Below are 18,678 nucleotides of genomic sequence, written 5' to 3'. Positions count from 1 at the left end.
GACACTATATCTTATACATATACGAGCTCGGCAAACTAGATACTACACCAAAACATACATTTGTGGGTTTGGCGGATGAGGCACAGTGTTCAGAAATGTATATTTATGCGGGTTTTGCATTGAATGGGCCTGAATATCCCTAACAAAGGTTCTGGACTGGGCATTTTTAAGAGTTTAAAAAGTTATATCTCTGTACTTATAGGAGATATTTGCATGATTCTTTTTTCTTTGTGCTTGAGCATCTAGTAATGAAAAGTGTTGGTTGTTTCATGTCACCTAGCACTTGAGATTTTAAAATTGATTGTATATTATACCAAGTTTTGCAAATTTAATAAATCTGACAGTCTACTAAGTAAGTACATTTTTCTGAAATGCCATTATATTTATTCTATTTTGAACATTGAAAATGTGCATTGCAATTACAAAACAAGAATAATGAAAATGATATAGAAATAATAATTGTTCAATGATAATAGTAATAACAATTACAAAATGAAATATTATTTATATATTTTTATGTGACAATGGTGGTTCAGAAGGTGATGTCAGTGATGATACTCAGAATGAAGATGATATTGAAGGTATTTAACTATAATTTTATGCACAAATGGAAATATTATTGACTTTTGAATATGAATTCAAAACAACTTGTTACATTTCATTATGACTGGAATTCATTTTACAGACTACTGAATGTTCCTGCACATTTCATATTTGCATGAATGCGTAAGAATATCTACATACTAGTAAAGTTTTCCTTTTTTAGATATGAGGAATTACAATTACATAAAATATCGAAAATATCACTTTCATTAAGCTCTTGTTTGCCGCGAGAAGCTATATTTTAAAGCACATTTAGTGACAACATCTACTAATACACATTCGTCGAAAATGTTGTAAATTCTCTCACTTTGACAGATAATACTGCCATCTATTGAAGTTCTCTCATGTAACTAATACATGAGGAAAGACAATATAGCAACAAGAATGCATGCATAGCTCGTTCTCAGTTTTTAGTGAAATGTCAAACCTTACCACGGGCTATGCTCACAGCGCGACGTGAACGTCATTATGGCCGATGCAAGCTATACTAGACTGGAATGAGTTAAGAGTCCCGCAGGGCAGTATTATTGGAACTTTATGTTTTCTTATGTGTATAAATGGTATGAGTAAAGAACTGGAATCACAGATAAGGTACAATTTGCTCTGTCGTGCACCAACACAGATAGCTCTTAAGGTGACGATGGGGTAAGTTACAGGATTGTGAACAACTGCAAAAAGACCTTGACATTGTTGCGAGATGGACAGCAGACCATGATGGTAAAATGGTTGAAAAGTCAGATTGTAAGTTTCACCAGGAGGAAAAGTCCTCTCATTTTTAATTACTGTGTTGATAGGGTGAAAGTACCTCACAGGGATCACTGCAAGTTCTTAGGGGTAAAAAGGAAAGATCTTCATTGAGGTAATCACATTAACAAGGTTGTAAATAAAGGTTACAGATCTCTTCATATGATTATAACAGTATTTAGAGGTAGTAATGAGGATATAAAAGATAGGGTATATGAGTCTCTGGTAAAACCCCAGTTAGAGTATGGTTCCAGTGTCCGGGACCCACACCAGGACCTTTTGTTATGAGAACTAGGAAAAGATCCACAGCACGATTTCTTCTGGATGATTTCTGACAAATGATTTGGGACCGAGCTCGATAGCTGCAGTCGCTTAAGTCCGGGCAGTATCCAGTATTCGGGAGATAGTAGGTTCGAACCCCACTGTCGGCAGCCCTGAAAATGGTTTTCCGTGGTTTCCCATTTTCACACCAGGCAAATGCTGGGGCTGTACCTTAATTAAGGCCACGGCCGCTTCCTTCCAACTCCTAGCCCTTCCCTGTCCTATCGTCGCCATAAGACCTATCTGTGTCGGTGCGACGTAAAGCAACTAGCAAAAAAAAAAAAAAAAAAAAAAAAAAAAAAAAAAAAGATTTGGGTTATGAAAATATTGCAAACTTTGGGTGGGAAGATGGAGTAAACTGCTTGACTAAGTGGGATGTTCGGAGCTGTCAGTGGAGAGATAATAATATGAAGATAAAGATGGAATTCAAGAAGACAAATTGTGGCAAATATCTATTTATAGGATGAGGAATCAGAGAATGAAATAAGTTATCAAGGGAAATGTTCTATATATTTCCAAGTTTTTTGAACTCATTTAAGAAAAGACTAGGTAAGCAATTGATAGGGAATCTGCCTTTTGGACAACAGTCCAGAATGCAGATAATTCACTGACAGACTGATTGATTGATTGATTGATTGATTGATTGATTGATTGATTGATTGATTATTTTGTTTTATTTTTGCAACTTCATTACAGGTTACATTAAAAAAATTAATAATAATAATAATAATAATAATAATAATAATAATAATAATAATAATAATAATAAATGTTATGAAATAAATAAAAAACAAGAAAACTTTAGGGTCATATTCGTGAATGAGACTTTGACTTTGACTTAGATTTAGAATTAGAATAATAACAGTAAGTTATTTATTAAATTGACCAAATCAATACAATAAGTATTGATTTAGAAGGTGGTAAGTCGCCATTTCCATTTCATAATTGCGAACTTGGAGGTAAGTAAACTTAGAAGGTGGCTTTACTTCCAAGTCGCCGATGTCTGTACTTAATTAAGTAGACACTGAGATCAGAAAATTAATAAAATGGCAGATATTGCTGTTGTAGTTAATTTTGTAGACAAAGTTGAAGAGATCCAGGAAATTATTCAGTACGTTGTGCCTAATCCTCGGCATGTTATAAGAGATGCACAGAATCTAGAATACAGAAAACGATATAGATTTGACAAACGTACAGTATTGGATGTACTAACGATGTTTGAAGACAAATTACAGAAATATAATAATCGCGGATCACCCATACCTCCAATAATACAGTTCCTAACACAGTCACTTTGCATTTTGAGGAAATCACCCTCAAGCTCGAATTTTAATAACTAACAAAACCATAATAAAAGGGTTGAACAAAATCAGAACAGAACAAGAATAACGAAATAAACAAATTCATTTACAAATGAAGCTAAATTTGCAGATATGTGTTACAAGTGATGGTAACTTCAAAACTCATTTAAGAAAGTAAAATAGATGTAACATTACATGAATGTAAAGAGCTAATCCCTTATGACCAAATGAGATTAAAGAAAGGGACATGAAAAGATACTAACACAAAAAAGAGAGGGGGAGATAAAACAAACTTAACACAGAGGCCAGTTAAGTTGCTACAACTTTAAAAACATTTCTAAAAGGAAGCATAGCTTTACCTGATGTTAAATTAAGTAACACTGCAGTACGGGAGGCAACCCCACGGGGAAATTTAAGTTACATGTTAGTTACAATTTACGTAAACAAAAGAAAAGGGAATTGCCTCCAAATATAAAATGTTGGTACTTAGCTGGAAAACTTAGACATATTGATGATTAAATGGCGAATATGAATACCAAGGGTAAACTCCTACGCAAAAGAAAAATTTACATTTAAATTAAGTCCAAAAACAAGGAGACATAGTGCTTACCCCGAGACTGGTATCACATGACGGGATGGAAGCTGAAGCGCGTCCGCCCTCTAGGCTGGTCAGTAGCAAAAGACACGGTAGAGAGCTTCGCTCCCACAAAGGAGGGAGAAGCCGGAAATGCTGCGACTCCCGAGGTGAACAATCAGAACACTGAATTTACTCCCGACTTTCACATTCACTAATAATAGCTATTTTTATTTAAGCCAGTGAGAGTTCTTTTCAATATCTTCCTTTTTAAAAAGAAACGACTGGAAATATACTTATAAAAATGGCACGTAGCAGTACCGTCTGTTTTACAAGTAAAATATTAAATCTTGCAGATACCCGTTACAACAAAACTTTCACATATTGATAATAACAATTTTGTACAACCACAGCTACATAATACCCAAAAATTTTCACAAATTAATAGTAATAATTTTGTACAACCACAGCTACATAACACCAAAATTGTTGTTTTTTAAAAAGTTTATAAGTTCTTTTCTTCACAGGTCTAAAAACAATATCATAAAATTTTCCAAACAATAAGTCTGATGTCCATTTCCTCAAAGGGAATATTTTATACAACCTTATAAGAAAAATAAATTTTGAAACAATAAATAAATTTCTCCGTTCTTTCCCCACGTGGCTGTCTCAACTCCGGCCACAATTTTCATTTTTTTGTTTCCACTTAATGTGTTCAGAGGGGATGGTTACCTAGTTATACTTCCTCGTCAAACAAAAACCACTACCATCACCAGCAATACTATCTTGCCGGGTTGGGGATTTTAACCTTCATTGGTTATTTTCTCTAGCTTGGAGAGTTGGGTGTTTGTCTATCTTCAGTATTAGATTTCATCCGAGGTTGGGCCCCATCCTCACAGACACGCAGGTCACCCAAGTGTGTCAACTCAAAAGACTGTACCAGGGCCTTTCTGAAGGCAACATGCCTTTTTTTTAATTACTTCCTTTTTAGTACACTGGTGCATGTCCAGCTTTCTGATGGAAGATTCTGCTGCTGTTGTGGGTTGTGAGTGAAAATGTCAACAAAATGAAAATGATTAGTGTTATAAATGAAAGATAAGGTGAAGATTATTGAAGAGTTGAATAAATGTGTTTCAGGAAAACTAGTATCTTACTGCGATTTCACAATACATTAACATGGTAGTGTTCAGTTCTGTCTCTTTTATCTGCATTTCTGCATGTCTGAATTGTGCCAATCTTCAATTACTCCAGATAATTGGAATTCTTCTGTAGTGACATTCTTTGCAATAGTATCAGTTTCTACATTTGGTAATTTCTTGGTTATAGGCATACTTGTGGATCAGCCAGAACCGGAATTAACTTGTGAAGAGCGACTAGGTTCTACTAGTAAAAATATATTTTCTCCTCCTGATGAGAGTAACAAAGGTCCACGTCCAGTTCCTTTCCCTCGGAAGGAGGGACGGATAAGTGTGAAATTCACACCACGTGTTTTCCCCACTCCCCAGAGACAATCACGCTCTGCAGAGGAACAAGAGGCAAGTATAATCAATAAGACCGTAATGTGGAAACGGGTTTGAAATGAATATTCTTTATTTTTTGTACTTGAAGGTCATAGAAGAGATCTTGAATCTCTGATCCTTCTCCAAATATTCACCAATTGAGGTGTTGCGAGTGCATTCTAATCATTGTTACTGATGATGCATCATCTTGTGTATTCTTTGTGCTCTTGCTTAGAAGCCTCAAGATATGTTGTTGTCTAATGACTGATATTTAGTCTCTTCATTATCTGACTTCCAGTGGGAAAGGAGTGATTAGAACATTAGCCTAGCTTCTGATTATCCACCTTAGAGATGAAGGCTCAAATCCTGCTAACTCAAGGGTGGAATTTTTCTTTTGAAGAATCACATGATATCAGGGCATTCAGCCTGCTAAAACATAAAATGAGTCAGAGAATCTCCAGTGACCCATGAAATAAGTGGGATAAGATGAAAATCCCTTCTGATCTTCGAATACCGTATAATCTTCATTGTTTGTTCAATTTGCGGCAAGTACAATCTAATTTTTGGCACACTAGGGAGGTGATCTGGTTTGATTGTTATATTCTTTTCTTACCGGGCATAGCTCAGCTGGAGAACGAGAGTCCCGAGGGTGGACCGTTCGTTGTCTGGCTTTACTTATTTTCGAAGGCAGGGAAAGAGACAAGGACTAGCGACAATAACACAAGAATATAAAACAACAGGTTCTGACATTTATTATAACTAGCACTTTCAACAATAACAAATTTTATTAACAATATTGATAAGAAATTAAATTTTCCTTCTCTGCCAGTTCCTCTTAATTGCACATAATCTCCATTATTCTCAGCTGACAACGTTTCTGTAAGTATACAGGACTTAATTAGCCTGCTTCTAGCTTAATGAAATAATAACAAAAAATCTTTGTCGGAGGACCTTCTCTCAACAATGATACAATTCTTTATAAATTAAAAGAAAGTGAAAGTTGTCAGATTCCTATTTATCTTGAACGTTGAATTATTAGATTTACTTATTCCAATATTTATCTCAAATCAATCCTTCCTTTTTTAATATGCTGAATAAACGCATTATCCCAATAAAATTGAAAAAAATTAATTCAACCAAATTCTTATCAAAAATATTACTCAAATGTCTCCGTTGGATTTAAATTTTGCACTACAGTGCCTGTACAATAATTATTCCTCTTAATCTTCCTCTAATATTTTGTCTGACAAACGTAAAGTCACTCTTTGGTATCTGACACTTCGAAAAAATTTAACATCGTAAGTTTTATAATATCAAATAGTGAACCAAGTCCACGGAAATGATCCTTCCTTATTCACTGCCGTGTGACACATTGAATCTCACTTTACTTAAATACAAAATAAAATCCACTAAATTTTTGAATTTCAAAAAATTATGCCATCACAAACAACGACGCTGACTATCAGGTCACAATGTGACGAACACGTGGTCTGGTCAAAATCATGGTCAAAGAAAATATTACAATGCATCGAAATAACGTCAATCACACACACAGCATTCACACTAAGGCACACGAGAATTATTTACACTATTTACAACGAACTCTAGCCTTTGAATATTAATTTTTGATTTTTAGTCCAAATATCAGAAATTTTTCGATGACGGTATTGGGCAAAGAAAAATATTTTTACATTCCACAGGAATGTGATGAGGTCTAGATAATCACTTAATTAAAGAAGATGAATTTAACAACGTTGATCATGATAATATCGACGGTTGATGTCTGAAGAAATTTGTCGATTACAGAAATGCACATAGAACAGGTCAAATATAAGCATTCGCCTTCATGGTTCATGAGTCACGATATTATTATTACTCAACTTCACGTCTATTAATTAACACGTGCTCCACCTGAAGAAATTACATTCATCAACACGTATTCTCCAAAAATAAGACTCAATAAATGGATTCACAAGTCATAAACACACAGTAAATAATCCATCCTCAAGTCAATAAAATATAATAAATGATCCGACGAGAATCTGCCATATTCCAGGCCCATATTCATCCTAATTGAGCACGCACATTAACATCATAACACACAAGATCAAGCAATATTTAAACTCATGACCCTTATTCATTTATTTAACCTGAGATGAAATTTCATTATTATTATTAAATGTGCGAGATCTAAAATTCGCAGAAACTGGAGTTTGACAATACATCAGATGACACTAACACGCCTAAAATTACACATGAAGAAACTTACACAGAAATCCGGTGTAACACAACATGCTGTTAATCTGTCCCACACGAATTCCAAAAATTATATTTTCAAAAATTAAATTGTTAATTATCGGTGAGGACAATGATTTTTAAACACACTAGACTATCAAATCGGACAGCTAGAATAATTGTAGAAGACACGCACATGTTCTAGCTAAACTAATAGAGGTCAATAATCATCCACACACAAACGACAAAACTACCATCTCCCACATGAAAGAAGAGTGAAAATATTCAAATCTACTGCAAGACTAGAAGAAATATTACCACTAATGAACAAGAAAGCATTATTTCTACAAAGATGAACAGATAAACATTATTAAAGTGTACTTAAATGAATGATGGAACTGGATCTTCGCCGATGGTCTGGAACATGTGGTCAGTTATCTGCCCGGGGTCGCTATCTCCCCATGACGAAGATCGCCTACATTTGAGCAGGTCATCTTAGCACCAGTATTCCAAATAAAGTTGTGGCAGGCTTCCTCTTCACAATATGACTGCATCTTGAGACACTTGTTCCAACACGTGGCGATGTTCTTCTCTCTTCTTGTGGAGTAGAGGCTGAAACTAACAAACAGTTTTAAAATACGCTCCACACACACACGCGATGAAATTAATGCTAGAAAAATACGTAACTTGTGGTGAAGAAAATCTGCCAAGCTTATTGATCCAACTATAAACGAGAGGTGGCTAGTTTTACTGTCAGATAATTGCTTTAAGAAATAACCATCTTGAAGTAGACAGCAGATATCACGTCGAAGTTTGCAGCACGTCTAAGTCCGCAGCAGAACGACATAGCAGAGAGACGAACAGCAGAGCAGCAGAGCGCAGAACAGCAGAGAGAGTTTCTTCCGGAAACACGGGTTTTTATGCATATCCAGGGAAAGGGGTGTGGCACTATAATTGTCCGTAATTGGTCGACGTCTAGCGTTCATTTCTAGAAAGTACTTCGGCTTGAGATTTCACATGTGCAGGCCACGTGTCAAGGTGACCTTGGCCAGCTCCCTCAGTGTGTCATGTGGCCAGCTGATCGCTCCGTAGAGAAAAATCAATACATTTCTCCCCTGCCGATAAGACCGGTTTTTGAACTGTGGGAGCTGTCCCCATTATGCAGGGCTGAAGAATATCGCTCGCGCTAATGAAATAAAATCTCACTCACGCAAATACAATAAATGCTTATTGTAGGCCAAATTTGAAGGGGACAATACATTGCACAGTATTATGTATTTTGTTATAATGGAAGTTTGCATCAGGATGGACATGACTTTGCTTCTCCTTTTTCTAGACTTTATTATTATTGTTTTTCCTAAGTAGATTAGTTTTACCTCAGTTTGGGCTTGAAGAAGTGATTTTGTCTTGAAAGAATTAAAAAAGAATAATGATTAAGTGACTCTCATAATTGCCTTAGTTTTGTGGTGCTTGTTTAGTTTTTAATCCTCCGTTGATCAACATGGGTCTGTTTTAGTTTTAATAACTAACTGATGGATGTGTTCACTTTCTTACTGCTTTAAGTCATCTTATGTCATACCTTGATAAGCGTTTTCCTGGAGTGATGACATGATGAGACTAATAAGTAACTTCACACGAGCTATTACAGTCAGCTGCTGTGTCACTTGGCACTGATAGATCCAAAGTGCCAAGTAATGTAATAGTTTGTCAGTGAACCGCCAAAGCGATTGCCTCAGTTCGGTAAGCTGCGTTAGTAGACCTTCATGTTGTATACAGTATTTCCTTATCATATGCAGTTTTTGCCTCTTATTGAACATGGGTAAAGGGAGATATGACTTACGAAAATCGCAAGATGTGGATGAAGTACGTCTACTTTTGGATGCTAATGATTTGCTAGTTGATGGCAATTTCAAAGAAAAGTGATGACTTTGGCACTGAAGATAAAATTGAAACAAGATTCGTAGACTCAGATACTGACCATGAAGTTGATGAGGAGGATGACAATGAACAAGACAAATTGGATGACACTAGTTATTTTATTGGTAAGGTGTCTATGTAGTAGTCTATTAAGTGGTTAAGTGTAAGAGAGGGCCGTGAGCCCTAACTTCGCCACATACAAGGCATAAAATAAATAAATAAATAAATAATAATAATAATAATAATAATAATAATAATAATAATTATTATCATTATTATTTTTATTATTATTATTATTATTATTATTATTATTATTATTATTATTATTATTATTATTATTAGAGCTGTTGATCAGTTACAATTTTTGATAAGTTAATTTATTAATTGGTTGTTTAATCAAATTTTAATCAGTTTTACACAATTTCAAGAAAAACACTTACAACTCGTACAAGTTCCGATTAAAGCAGTTATCTCCATTCCTCGTTCCACTGTAAGCGTCAAAATAATCTCCGACTTGCTACTCGATACCTTTCAGGGGTTAACTAATGTGCATCAATAAGGTATTTTTTAAAATGTGAGATCGACTGGGAACCCCCATATTAATTCATCCCATAATAATTCATTGAATCAAGAATTTATATATTTTTATTATTATTGCAATTTATTTTCATAATTATAGCAGATAAGCTTACCCCCATATAATTTACCAGCAATTCCATCCTTCCATAAATATCGATAGAGATCATCATCCAAACTCATTCAACTAAAAATAATCATGTAAGAATTCAATGTAAGCTTATCTGCTATAATTATGAAAATAAATTGCAATAATAATAAAAATATATAAATTCTTGATTTATTCAATGAATTATTATGGGATGAATTAATATATTAAAATTGAAAGGATAAACAATAAAATTTTTGACTGAGCTTAAACATTCTTTTCGTTAAAGAATTATGATTCTCACAACACAAAAACAAAGAAAAGTTTACGAAGTTTCATAAGTCGTAATTATCAATCTCATTAGGTAGTATTCTTGCTGAATATTCATGAAATTAAAGTATCAAGAAAGTTAAAATGTGAATAAAATCATAAGCAAATAAATTAAAAATGGTTAAAATAAAAATTGAATCTCATTCATTTAAATCGAAAATGCCTATTTTCTTCTTTTGAACAAATCATCCATCATTTCATTCATCTTTGTTTGATTTTCAAATGTAACGCTAACAGAGATAGCAAAGTTCCAAGTAGTATAGCTTCAAATGGTTATTTAAATATATTCCGATGCATAAAAAAAAAAAAAATCTTATCAGTTTCATCAAGTTACTAGGTAAATATGAGTGGCTCAGTGCCATAGTTGCCTAACCCACATTTACTTCATTTTGAGATATTTTAGGTTAAAGTTAGACTACGGTTGAAAAATGACAAGTGCGTCTTAAATATTACTTTTTATTGCATTACTTAATACAAATATGGTTTTTTCACATATATAACAATAAAAAAATTGGCACTAATTATCCCCAACCAAAATAAATCACAAACTTATAGGCAGTTTTGGCGCTGAACTATAACACACTTCACAAACAAAATTGCTGGTTAGGCAACAATGGACTTAGATATAAGGAACTTTTTAATGCTCATTTTCAGCAGGAACTATTGAAATAAGTTCATTCTTTACCTCTAAAGGAATTTAAATGACAGAAATGAATAATATTTGAATCTGCTCTTGACAATGCATAATCTACGGTAACTCATTATTTTCAATCTTCGTCAACTTCACTTTCTTCTTGTTCTTGTTCTTTAAGTGATCTATAGAAATGGTGGTGTTGTGGTGGAATATATTTCATCAGATTCAGTAAATCTTTTAATTTCCCTTTTGATATTTTCCTGCCTTTGGGGTAGAACTTCAGAGAACTTGGTAACTGGCGGATGGGTCAGCCTCGAACAGATTTCTTTGAGAGATCAACTGTGTGGAATATCCTATCTTCATGGCTGTTGTAGCTATAAAACAGGGTCTTTGGGTACTCTCTCTGTATCTTAAGCCACCGTAGCTTCAACCATTCCACTTTTTCCTTGTGCGTACTTGTGGTTCTGAGTTACCTGTAACTTAGTTACATTAACTCTCAACAACAGGTCTCTAGAAGATTATCTCCACTGCACTGATAGTTATAAAGAAATTTTACCTGAGGTTTGTGAAATAGAATCACATATAGATGTAACAGCTGCAGGCCCATCTTGTCTTCCTGCATCTGAAAATGCATCGGTAGATCAGAGCCAGACTTGCCTAACCAACATAATATTTATAATGGACTTTCTGAATTACTTATATTAATATGTTTATAGCCAGAACTTATCCCCTTCAGTTACTCATTATGTTAGAACTAGTACCAAATTTAATACATAATATAATCACCATTGAAGTATCAATCAGTTATGCCTAAGCACAATACAATTTCATTTACTTCAGTCAGAGCTAGAAATGCCTAACCAACTACATGTTTTCCGTATTAATCACAAACCATTCAACTTATTACCTAATATTATCAATATGTGTATCTATTCTAAATTACCTGAGGATTTGAAATCAGCATAGTAACGTTCATAACCTTGGTCCTTGCCACTGCCATCGTAGTTATCCTCCAGGAGCATTTCCACAATCCAGCTCTCTTCAGCCATCTTGATGTTGGATAGGCACAGCTGGCACTAAAGGAACTGAAGGTTATGGAAGTTGCCTAACATAATTGCAGGTGGCAGCACCAATCAAGCTACTGGAATGTAGTAGGCAAGTCTGGTCCTGATAGAGGCAACTATTAGGAGTCCATTATAGCACATTAACAGCATTTTTAAAATTTGTGGGTTAGGCACCTATGGCGCTGAGCCACTCATATATCCAATTATTTCCTAAGAAGTAAATGTAGGCATCGCCTAATAATAAATTATTATCATTATCCTATCAGGTCTTACATCTATCGAGATTCACGATTGCATCTAAATTCAATTACTATTTCATGGAATTTTAGAGAATATAGTTGGTGACAATATTTATTTGTCAATGGCAGAGACTTAATTTAAGAAAATGCTTCCTTTCATAAATGATGACTTCAACAACAAATACCAAACAAGACTCATTACAATATGTGAAATCCTCCCAGAAGAATTCAGGTTTACACCAATATTTATTATTTGGAGATTTTATTTTGATGACTATATATGGTTATCAGCCTACGGATTCCGTAACGTATTTCACCGTATGAATATCCCATTAACCCAAAAAATCTTCTGTTGCTATTAAAATCATGCCGCAAACACGTGAATTATAATCAATGGTTAGTATCACATCATGTAATTACTACCAATAAGTCTCAAATACCTATCTCTCTCCATATTCCAACCATAAACATTATAATTTCACATTATTCATATCAACAAATATATCCCTCAGAATATTTATACTTATAATCTCATCTTTACGACAAATAAACTCTTAATTACTCATATAAATATCAAACATCTCTCCTTTAGCAGCGTATCGTCTCAATATTCTATTATCGAATGACGATGCATTAATGGGTTATATTTCTACTCAAATACACATAATCACTCTTTCTTGAAAAAGAAATACATGTATGAACAAATCAGGTTCATATTTACTTACATGTGATCATGTACTACCGATAACCAGGTCTTAATAACCAGCGAAAACCTCTAACTCCACTCCGTATTACAGTTAGATTTTATCACATTATGCATTTCACTTTTCTTTGGTAATCATCGTAACATCGTTTTTCACTCTCTCCACATTTGACTAAAAGCATCCCTACATAAGGATATTGGTTTCCGTAATCAAAGATTACCTATTTCCATGGTTTTAAAGCGATTATGATAATTTCTTTGCGAAGACACTGCACATTGAAAACACATCTTGAAGATATAAAGTACGACCTTCATGAAAATCACGCTTCTAACCTCTATATACTACATTTTAAGTTTAAGTATTCATATTTACTTTGAATAAATAAAAATGCTTGGAACTTAGCTTTAATCTGCTGGTGTTACTGGATTGGGCTAGTCTCCAATTCTGTCATCTTTGGATAGCTGGCCAGCTTCAGGTGATAGCTGCGTCACATATGGGCAGTAGCAACCAGTTATGGGCTTGTAGAATCAGCTGGCGTGGAGTCCGTCAGTCGTTAATCCCATCTCTGATTTAGTTACTCATGTCGAGGCCGTTGATTGCATGTAATAGAAACATATTCAAGATCATAATTAGTACCACAATTCAGCTTCTTTTCAAGCGATTCTCCTGTATTTAAATTATGATTTTAAACAGGTTATTCTACCAAAAATTCAATGTCAACTTTCAGTTACAAGCTTTGTAATGGTACTCTAGTTAACTTCTAGCTTTTCGTAAATATGTTTCGAGTTGGCGATATCTTATTTCATTAGGTGACTCGCGTCACCTTTCAGTTTGAACCTCAGTCTCCGATAATTTAGATATTTTTCTCCTTTCTTTAAGTTTCCTCCTTGTTAGCCTTGATATTAAGTTATAGGTTGGCGTAATATCTTTTAATATTACTTGATGTATTAACTATTCTTCAATTTTTTTGCTCCGTAGAAACTTCCTCGTGACAACTTTTTGCGTGAATTATCGTTTTCGATGCTCAACATAATTGATTGTTCACTCTGCCATTTTTAACAATTTAAAACATTTGGCATTTTTCTTAATCACGGCCGCATGGATTCTTTAAGTCTGACTGTCTTACTTCGTGACCATGGCTTATTTGGTTCGTTAAATTAGTATTCTTTTCGACACATTCACGGGTTCTTTGATTCTATGTGTCCGTATTTTTTATTGTAACGTAATCACGGCCTATTTAACTCTTTATGTCCGTACTTTCTTCAGATTTATTGCTCTACTATATAATTTTTGTCATCTTACTACGGTGCATGGCAAATATAGGTGTTGTAATACTTCGTTTTTCATAAGATCAGGGCAATGAAACGGTACAATAGTATATACTTATAATTTGATATGCTATAAAGAAGACATGTTTTTATTTTAAATTTGGCATGTAAGTAATAAAAAAATTAAAAAGCAGTTACGTTAATATTTTAAATATATATCAGTATTGGTACAAGAAAAAAGTGAAAAAAAGTTTTTGTCATCTTACTATGGTGCATGGCAAATGTAGATGTTGTAATACTTCGTTTTTCATAAGATCAGAACAATGAAACGGTTTCACCACTTCACAATTTTACCACTTCCGGCGGCTGGCCACTTGGCTAGAACCAAACTTGTTTCCTCTGTCTTGTTGTTTTGACCGGCGAAGGGAGAAGTTGTCTCCTCCATCTGATGGATCTCCCGGCCCTCCAAGTTAAGCACTATTTCGTTCTTGTTTCGGATCTTTAATTTTCAAATGTAGTTTTTAATTTAATTGTCTTTAACCTCCGGAGATTACCTGGGAATTTTCCCGTTCACAAATTTTAATTTCACATGACTTAGTCTTCGTGGCTAGTCATACTCATTTTGTTTTAGAGGCATTTCCCTTTTCCTTTTGGCTTTATTAACTGTGTTGTAATTCTGTAAATTTTAATTCCCCTTTTCTTTTGTTTCAATTGTGTTAAAGATAAAAAAATTTAGTATTCCTTGGGTTGCCTCTAAATAGTTCCGTTTCGTCTTAGTATATTCTCGTTCGTGATAAGCTCCTTACTCGGATGTGTTTTAGAGAAGGTTGCTTCCTGAGTTTGCACTGGGTTATGATTTAATTGTTTTCACCTTTTCTTTTCTTTCCTTTTTTTTTTTTTTTGCTAATGGCTTTACGTCGCACCGACTTTTCTTTCCTTCTTTACGTATTAACATGTAGATGTGGTTTGTGAGTGTGTATTTCTTCCTTTAAACATATTTGGTTAAAATGTTTCTGCCTATTTCTGTATGTTATTTTAAACTCACTGCCGTGAAGCTTGTATGCATCTCTCTAAATTTGTTGTGTTAACTGTAACTTGCATCATTGATGGTTCTGTGTGTAATCTTATTTTTTTATTATTATTATTTCAGTAAATGTAGTACTTTAATTGAATCACCGCTAACTTCATTTCACCGGCAATGCCAATACCTTCCAACGGTCTGGGTAGGATCCCAACCGCTTCCTATCTCTGTTCCTTTAGTTTTCATGTTTCCTATCCTGGTAGTTACATTCTAATGTTTTCCTGTATTTGTCGTGCGTGAGTTTTCGATTTTGTTTGATCGCGTCTGAAGATCATTATTTCTCCTATAAAGTTTGTTATTATTATTGTTATTATTATTATGATTATTATTATTATTATTATTATTATTATTATTATTATTATTATTATTATTATTATTATTATTATTATTATTATTATTATTATTATTATTATTTTAATTTTGTGTTTGTGTACACTGATAAAGGTCACATAATGGTACCAGAGCCTTTGGTTGCTGATGAAAGGAGATTAACAGTGATAATAACCTAATAATTACCTAAAGAATTATCTCGTATTGCTGTTTCTTCTGGTCAACATGTCTCGTGCTATCCCTAACCCTTTCCATTTGAGGAAGGAGTAATTAGTGTACGAACTTTGTATTAGTAGATTTAATTCGACCAGAAAGGTTAGAGATGACACGAGCCTGTTGAGGCAATCCCTTAATTTATCGGTGTCAATTCCTGAGTTAACGACAGACGAAGTGTGCGCATCTTTGGCAATCATTATAAGTTAAAAACTTCATTTTCCTGTATTGAACTGAGATTCACAAGTAAAATATCAAGGAAGGTTCAACCTTTTCAATACAAAACGTGTTGCATAAGATGTTCACAACATAATATTTATTAAATAGTTAGAACCAGTTTCGACGCTCATTGCGTCATCATCAGCTACAAAGATCACAATGGGCAAAGTACATGTCATAAAAATTGCATTAGTAACTCTTAGTAACTCTTAAAAGCTAGAAGAAAAAGCAGCCTACCATTTGTATTCAGCCATGCAAGAGTTATTAATGCAATTTTTATGACATGTACTTTGCCCATTGTGATCTTTGTAGCTGATGATGACGCAGTGAGCGTCGAAACCGGTTCTAACTATTTAATAAATATTATGTTGTGAACATCTTATGCAACACGTTTTGTATTGAAAAGGTTGAACCTTCCTTGATATTTTAATTGTGAATCTTTGGCAATCGTTAGAGATAAATTATCAGAATTTAACGCTATTCTTTTGTTCTTCTGTTCCTCCAAACTGTCTAATGCTCAATTAACATGTGTGAAACCCCAACTGCAGCATTACGTAGACAGGATTCGCGACTTGTTAACTCTCAATTTATCAGCAAACGAGCGACAGGAGTTTGAACAATTATTGACACAGTTTTCTCTCATTTTTGATAAAATAGTAGGTTTGGTTGAAGGCAACACGTTGCCTAATTCCAGCTCTGAATTTCAAGTATCAACCCCCTCCGAATGTTGTGAAAGTGAAACAGTTTCTGTATATACTGCCTCCCAAACTTGCACTGTGGTAACTGGTGGTAATGTTCCCCTGGGATCTCCTCCTGCTATATTTACAAGTGTTTCTCTGCCTGTAATTAATGCATGTAATTGTTCTTTTATACAAGTTGGTATGTCTCTTATTCCTTTGGCACCTGGTAATTCTACTGTGTCTTTGTGTCAACCTTTATTTGCGACACAATGTGTTTCTCATTCGATAATTCAAAAATATACCCATGTCCAAGTGTCACCTGTATCAAATACTTCGGTGGTTTCTCAAATGTGTGAAAATGTTTTGCAGATGAGGATATCTAGGCTGGTTTCATTGCAATCCAATGCTAATCCTAACCTCACTTTCAGTACTCCATCCTTTTCTCAAGGGCGTTTGAATCAAGGTTACTATGCTACTGTAATTCCTTCTCAGAACCACTCTAGTCCTTCTCAGGTACTTCTTACACCTGCTGTCTCCCAGATTTTTTCCAATTTACCTCACCCATTAACTGCTGCATTTAAGGGTGTGTCAAAGTTCACTGCTAACTTGATTGATGATGTCATTTCTTTCCTTCGATTTTTAATTGAATTTAAAGATCAGGCTATTGTATACAATTTAAGTAGTAATAATTTCTTCCAAGTCTTATATCCACATGTATCTAGAGCTCTTTCTGAGCATATAATTAGAGCCATTTCTGAAAAATGGACAGTGGATCAGTTTCATGCACATGTACTTGAATTCTTTATTCCTTCTTGTGCCTTGTCTTCCTTGATGCAAAAACATTATTTCAGAGTGCAGCATTTCAATGAATTGCTGTCTGAATATATTCCGGACATTAAGTTCTATGGTAGGATTTTTATGCTCAACTATTCTGAGTCTCAAATGGTTGCTAGCATTGTTGAGGGTCTTGTGTCTAATTATCGGTTGTATCTTGCTCTTTCACCGTGACCAGCTACTTTCTCTGAATTGGAAGCTATCACTGTTTCTCCTGAAGGTATTAGATATGCCGACCAGCTACGTGTTGCGTTAGCTCCCCCTCCTATGAGCATTTCCTTTCCACAAGTTACTAACACTGCTTCTTCTCTTTCTTCCAAGCCACATAATTCTTGTGCATGTTTTAATTGTGGCTCCACTGATCATTTCCAGAGGAATTGTCCTAAGATTGGACCCTTAGGCAATTCAAAACCTGCCGTGGGTTGTCTCACTGAAAATTTCCAGAGGAGCTGTCCTAAGATTGAGCCTTTAGCAATTGAAAACCTTGTGTGGGTAGGGTTGATTCCACCAATAAGTCTTGTCAATACTGTGGGCCGAATAGACATTTCTCTGGACAGTGTCCTTGTAATTTTTCTGGGTCTGGGCATTCTGGTAATGGTAATTCTAGATGACTAACCGCTACTTCTTGTGCCAAACCTCAAAGTGTAGCTTCATGTTTCGTTTGTTATCGCTGTAGGTTAGATGATGATGTACACAATTCTGTGGTTGATGATAGGTCTCGGTCTGAAACTAGTGTCAATTTCCTACAATCTTGTGGCATTTCTGCTGTCCCTCCTTGTAAATTACCTTACATATGCTTAGAAGTGAACAATGAACCTGTCTGTGCATTGATAGATTCTGGAAGTAGCATCACTTTGATGAGTGAGAACTGGTATGATTCCATGAAAACTGTTTGCAAGTTCCCTTCTTTAACACCTGTATCTTTAACCTGTCATATGGCTAACTCCAATTCCTTGAATGTGGTTGGATATCTGGATGTCCAAATAAGAATCTGCAATTTCACGCGGAAAATGCCCGTACTTACTTACTTACTTACTTACTTACTTACTTACTTACTTACTTACTTACTTATTTACTTACTCCTCGGCGCTACAGCCCTTGTAGGGGCTTGGCCTCTCTGATGATTGTAGCCAAATCTTCACGTTCTTCTGCACGGCTCCTCCATCTTCTTATTCCCATCTTAAATCCTCCTCCACCTCATCCAGCCATCTTTTCCGGGGTCTT

General features: G+C 34.7%; 1 protein-coding gene across 4 annotated transcripts in view; it reads left to right on the top strand.

The window, feature by feature from the left end:
- The window catches only part of LOC136868616 (dynein axonemal assembly factor 4), a 128,791-nt gene that overhangs the window by 61,946 nt on the left and 48,167 nt on the right, over positions 1-18,678 (top strand). For all 4 annotated transcript variants that reach the window (XM_067144787.2, XM_067144789.2, XM_067144790.2 and 1 more), the window contains exon 4: positions 4,870-5,078. In XM_067144787.2, the coding sequence (XP_067000888.2) occupies positions 4,870-5,078 (209 nt within the window). The remainder of the gene's footprint in view (positions 1-4,869; positions 5,079-18,678) is intronic.

This window comes from Anabrus simplex, chromosome 1 (genome assembly GCF_040414725.1).
Source record: "Anabrus simplex isolate iqAnaSimp1 chromosome 1, ASM4041472v1, whole genome shotgun sequence".
Classification (NCBI taxonomy): domain Eukaryota; kingdom Metazoa; phylum Arthropoda; class Insecta; order Orthoptera; family Tettigoniidae; genus Anabrus; species Anabrus simplex.
Note: the sequence above shows the minus strand (reverse complement) of the source record. Positions and strands in the feature narration are given on the sequence as shown.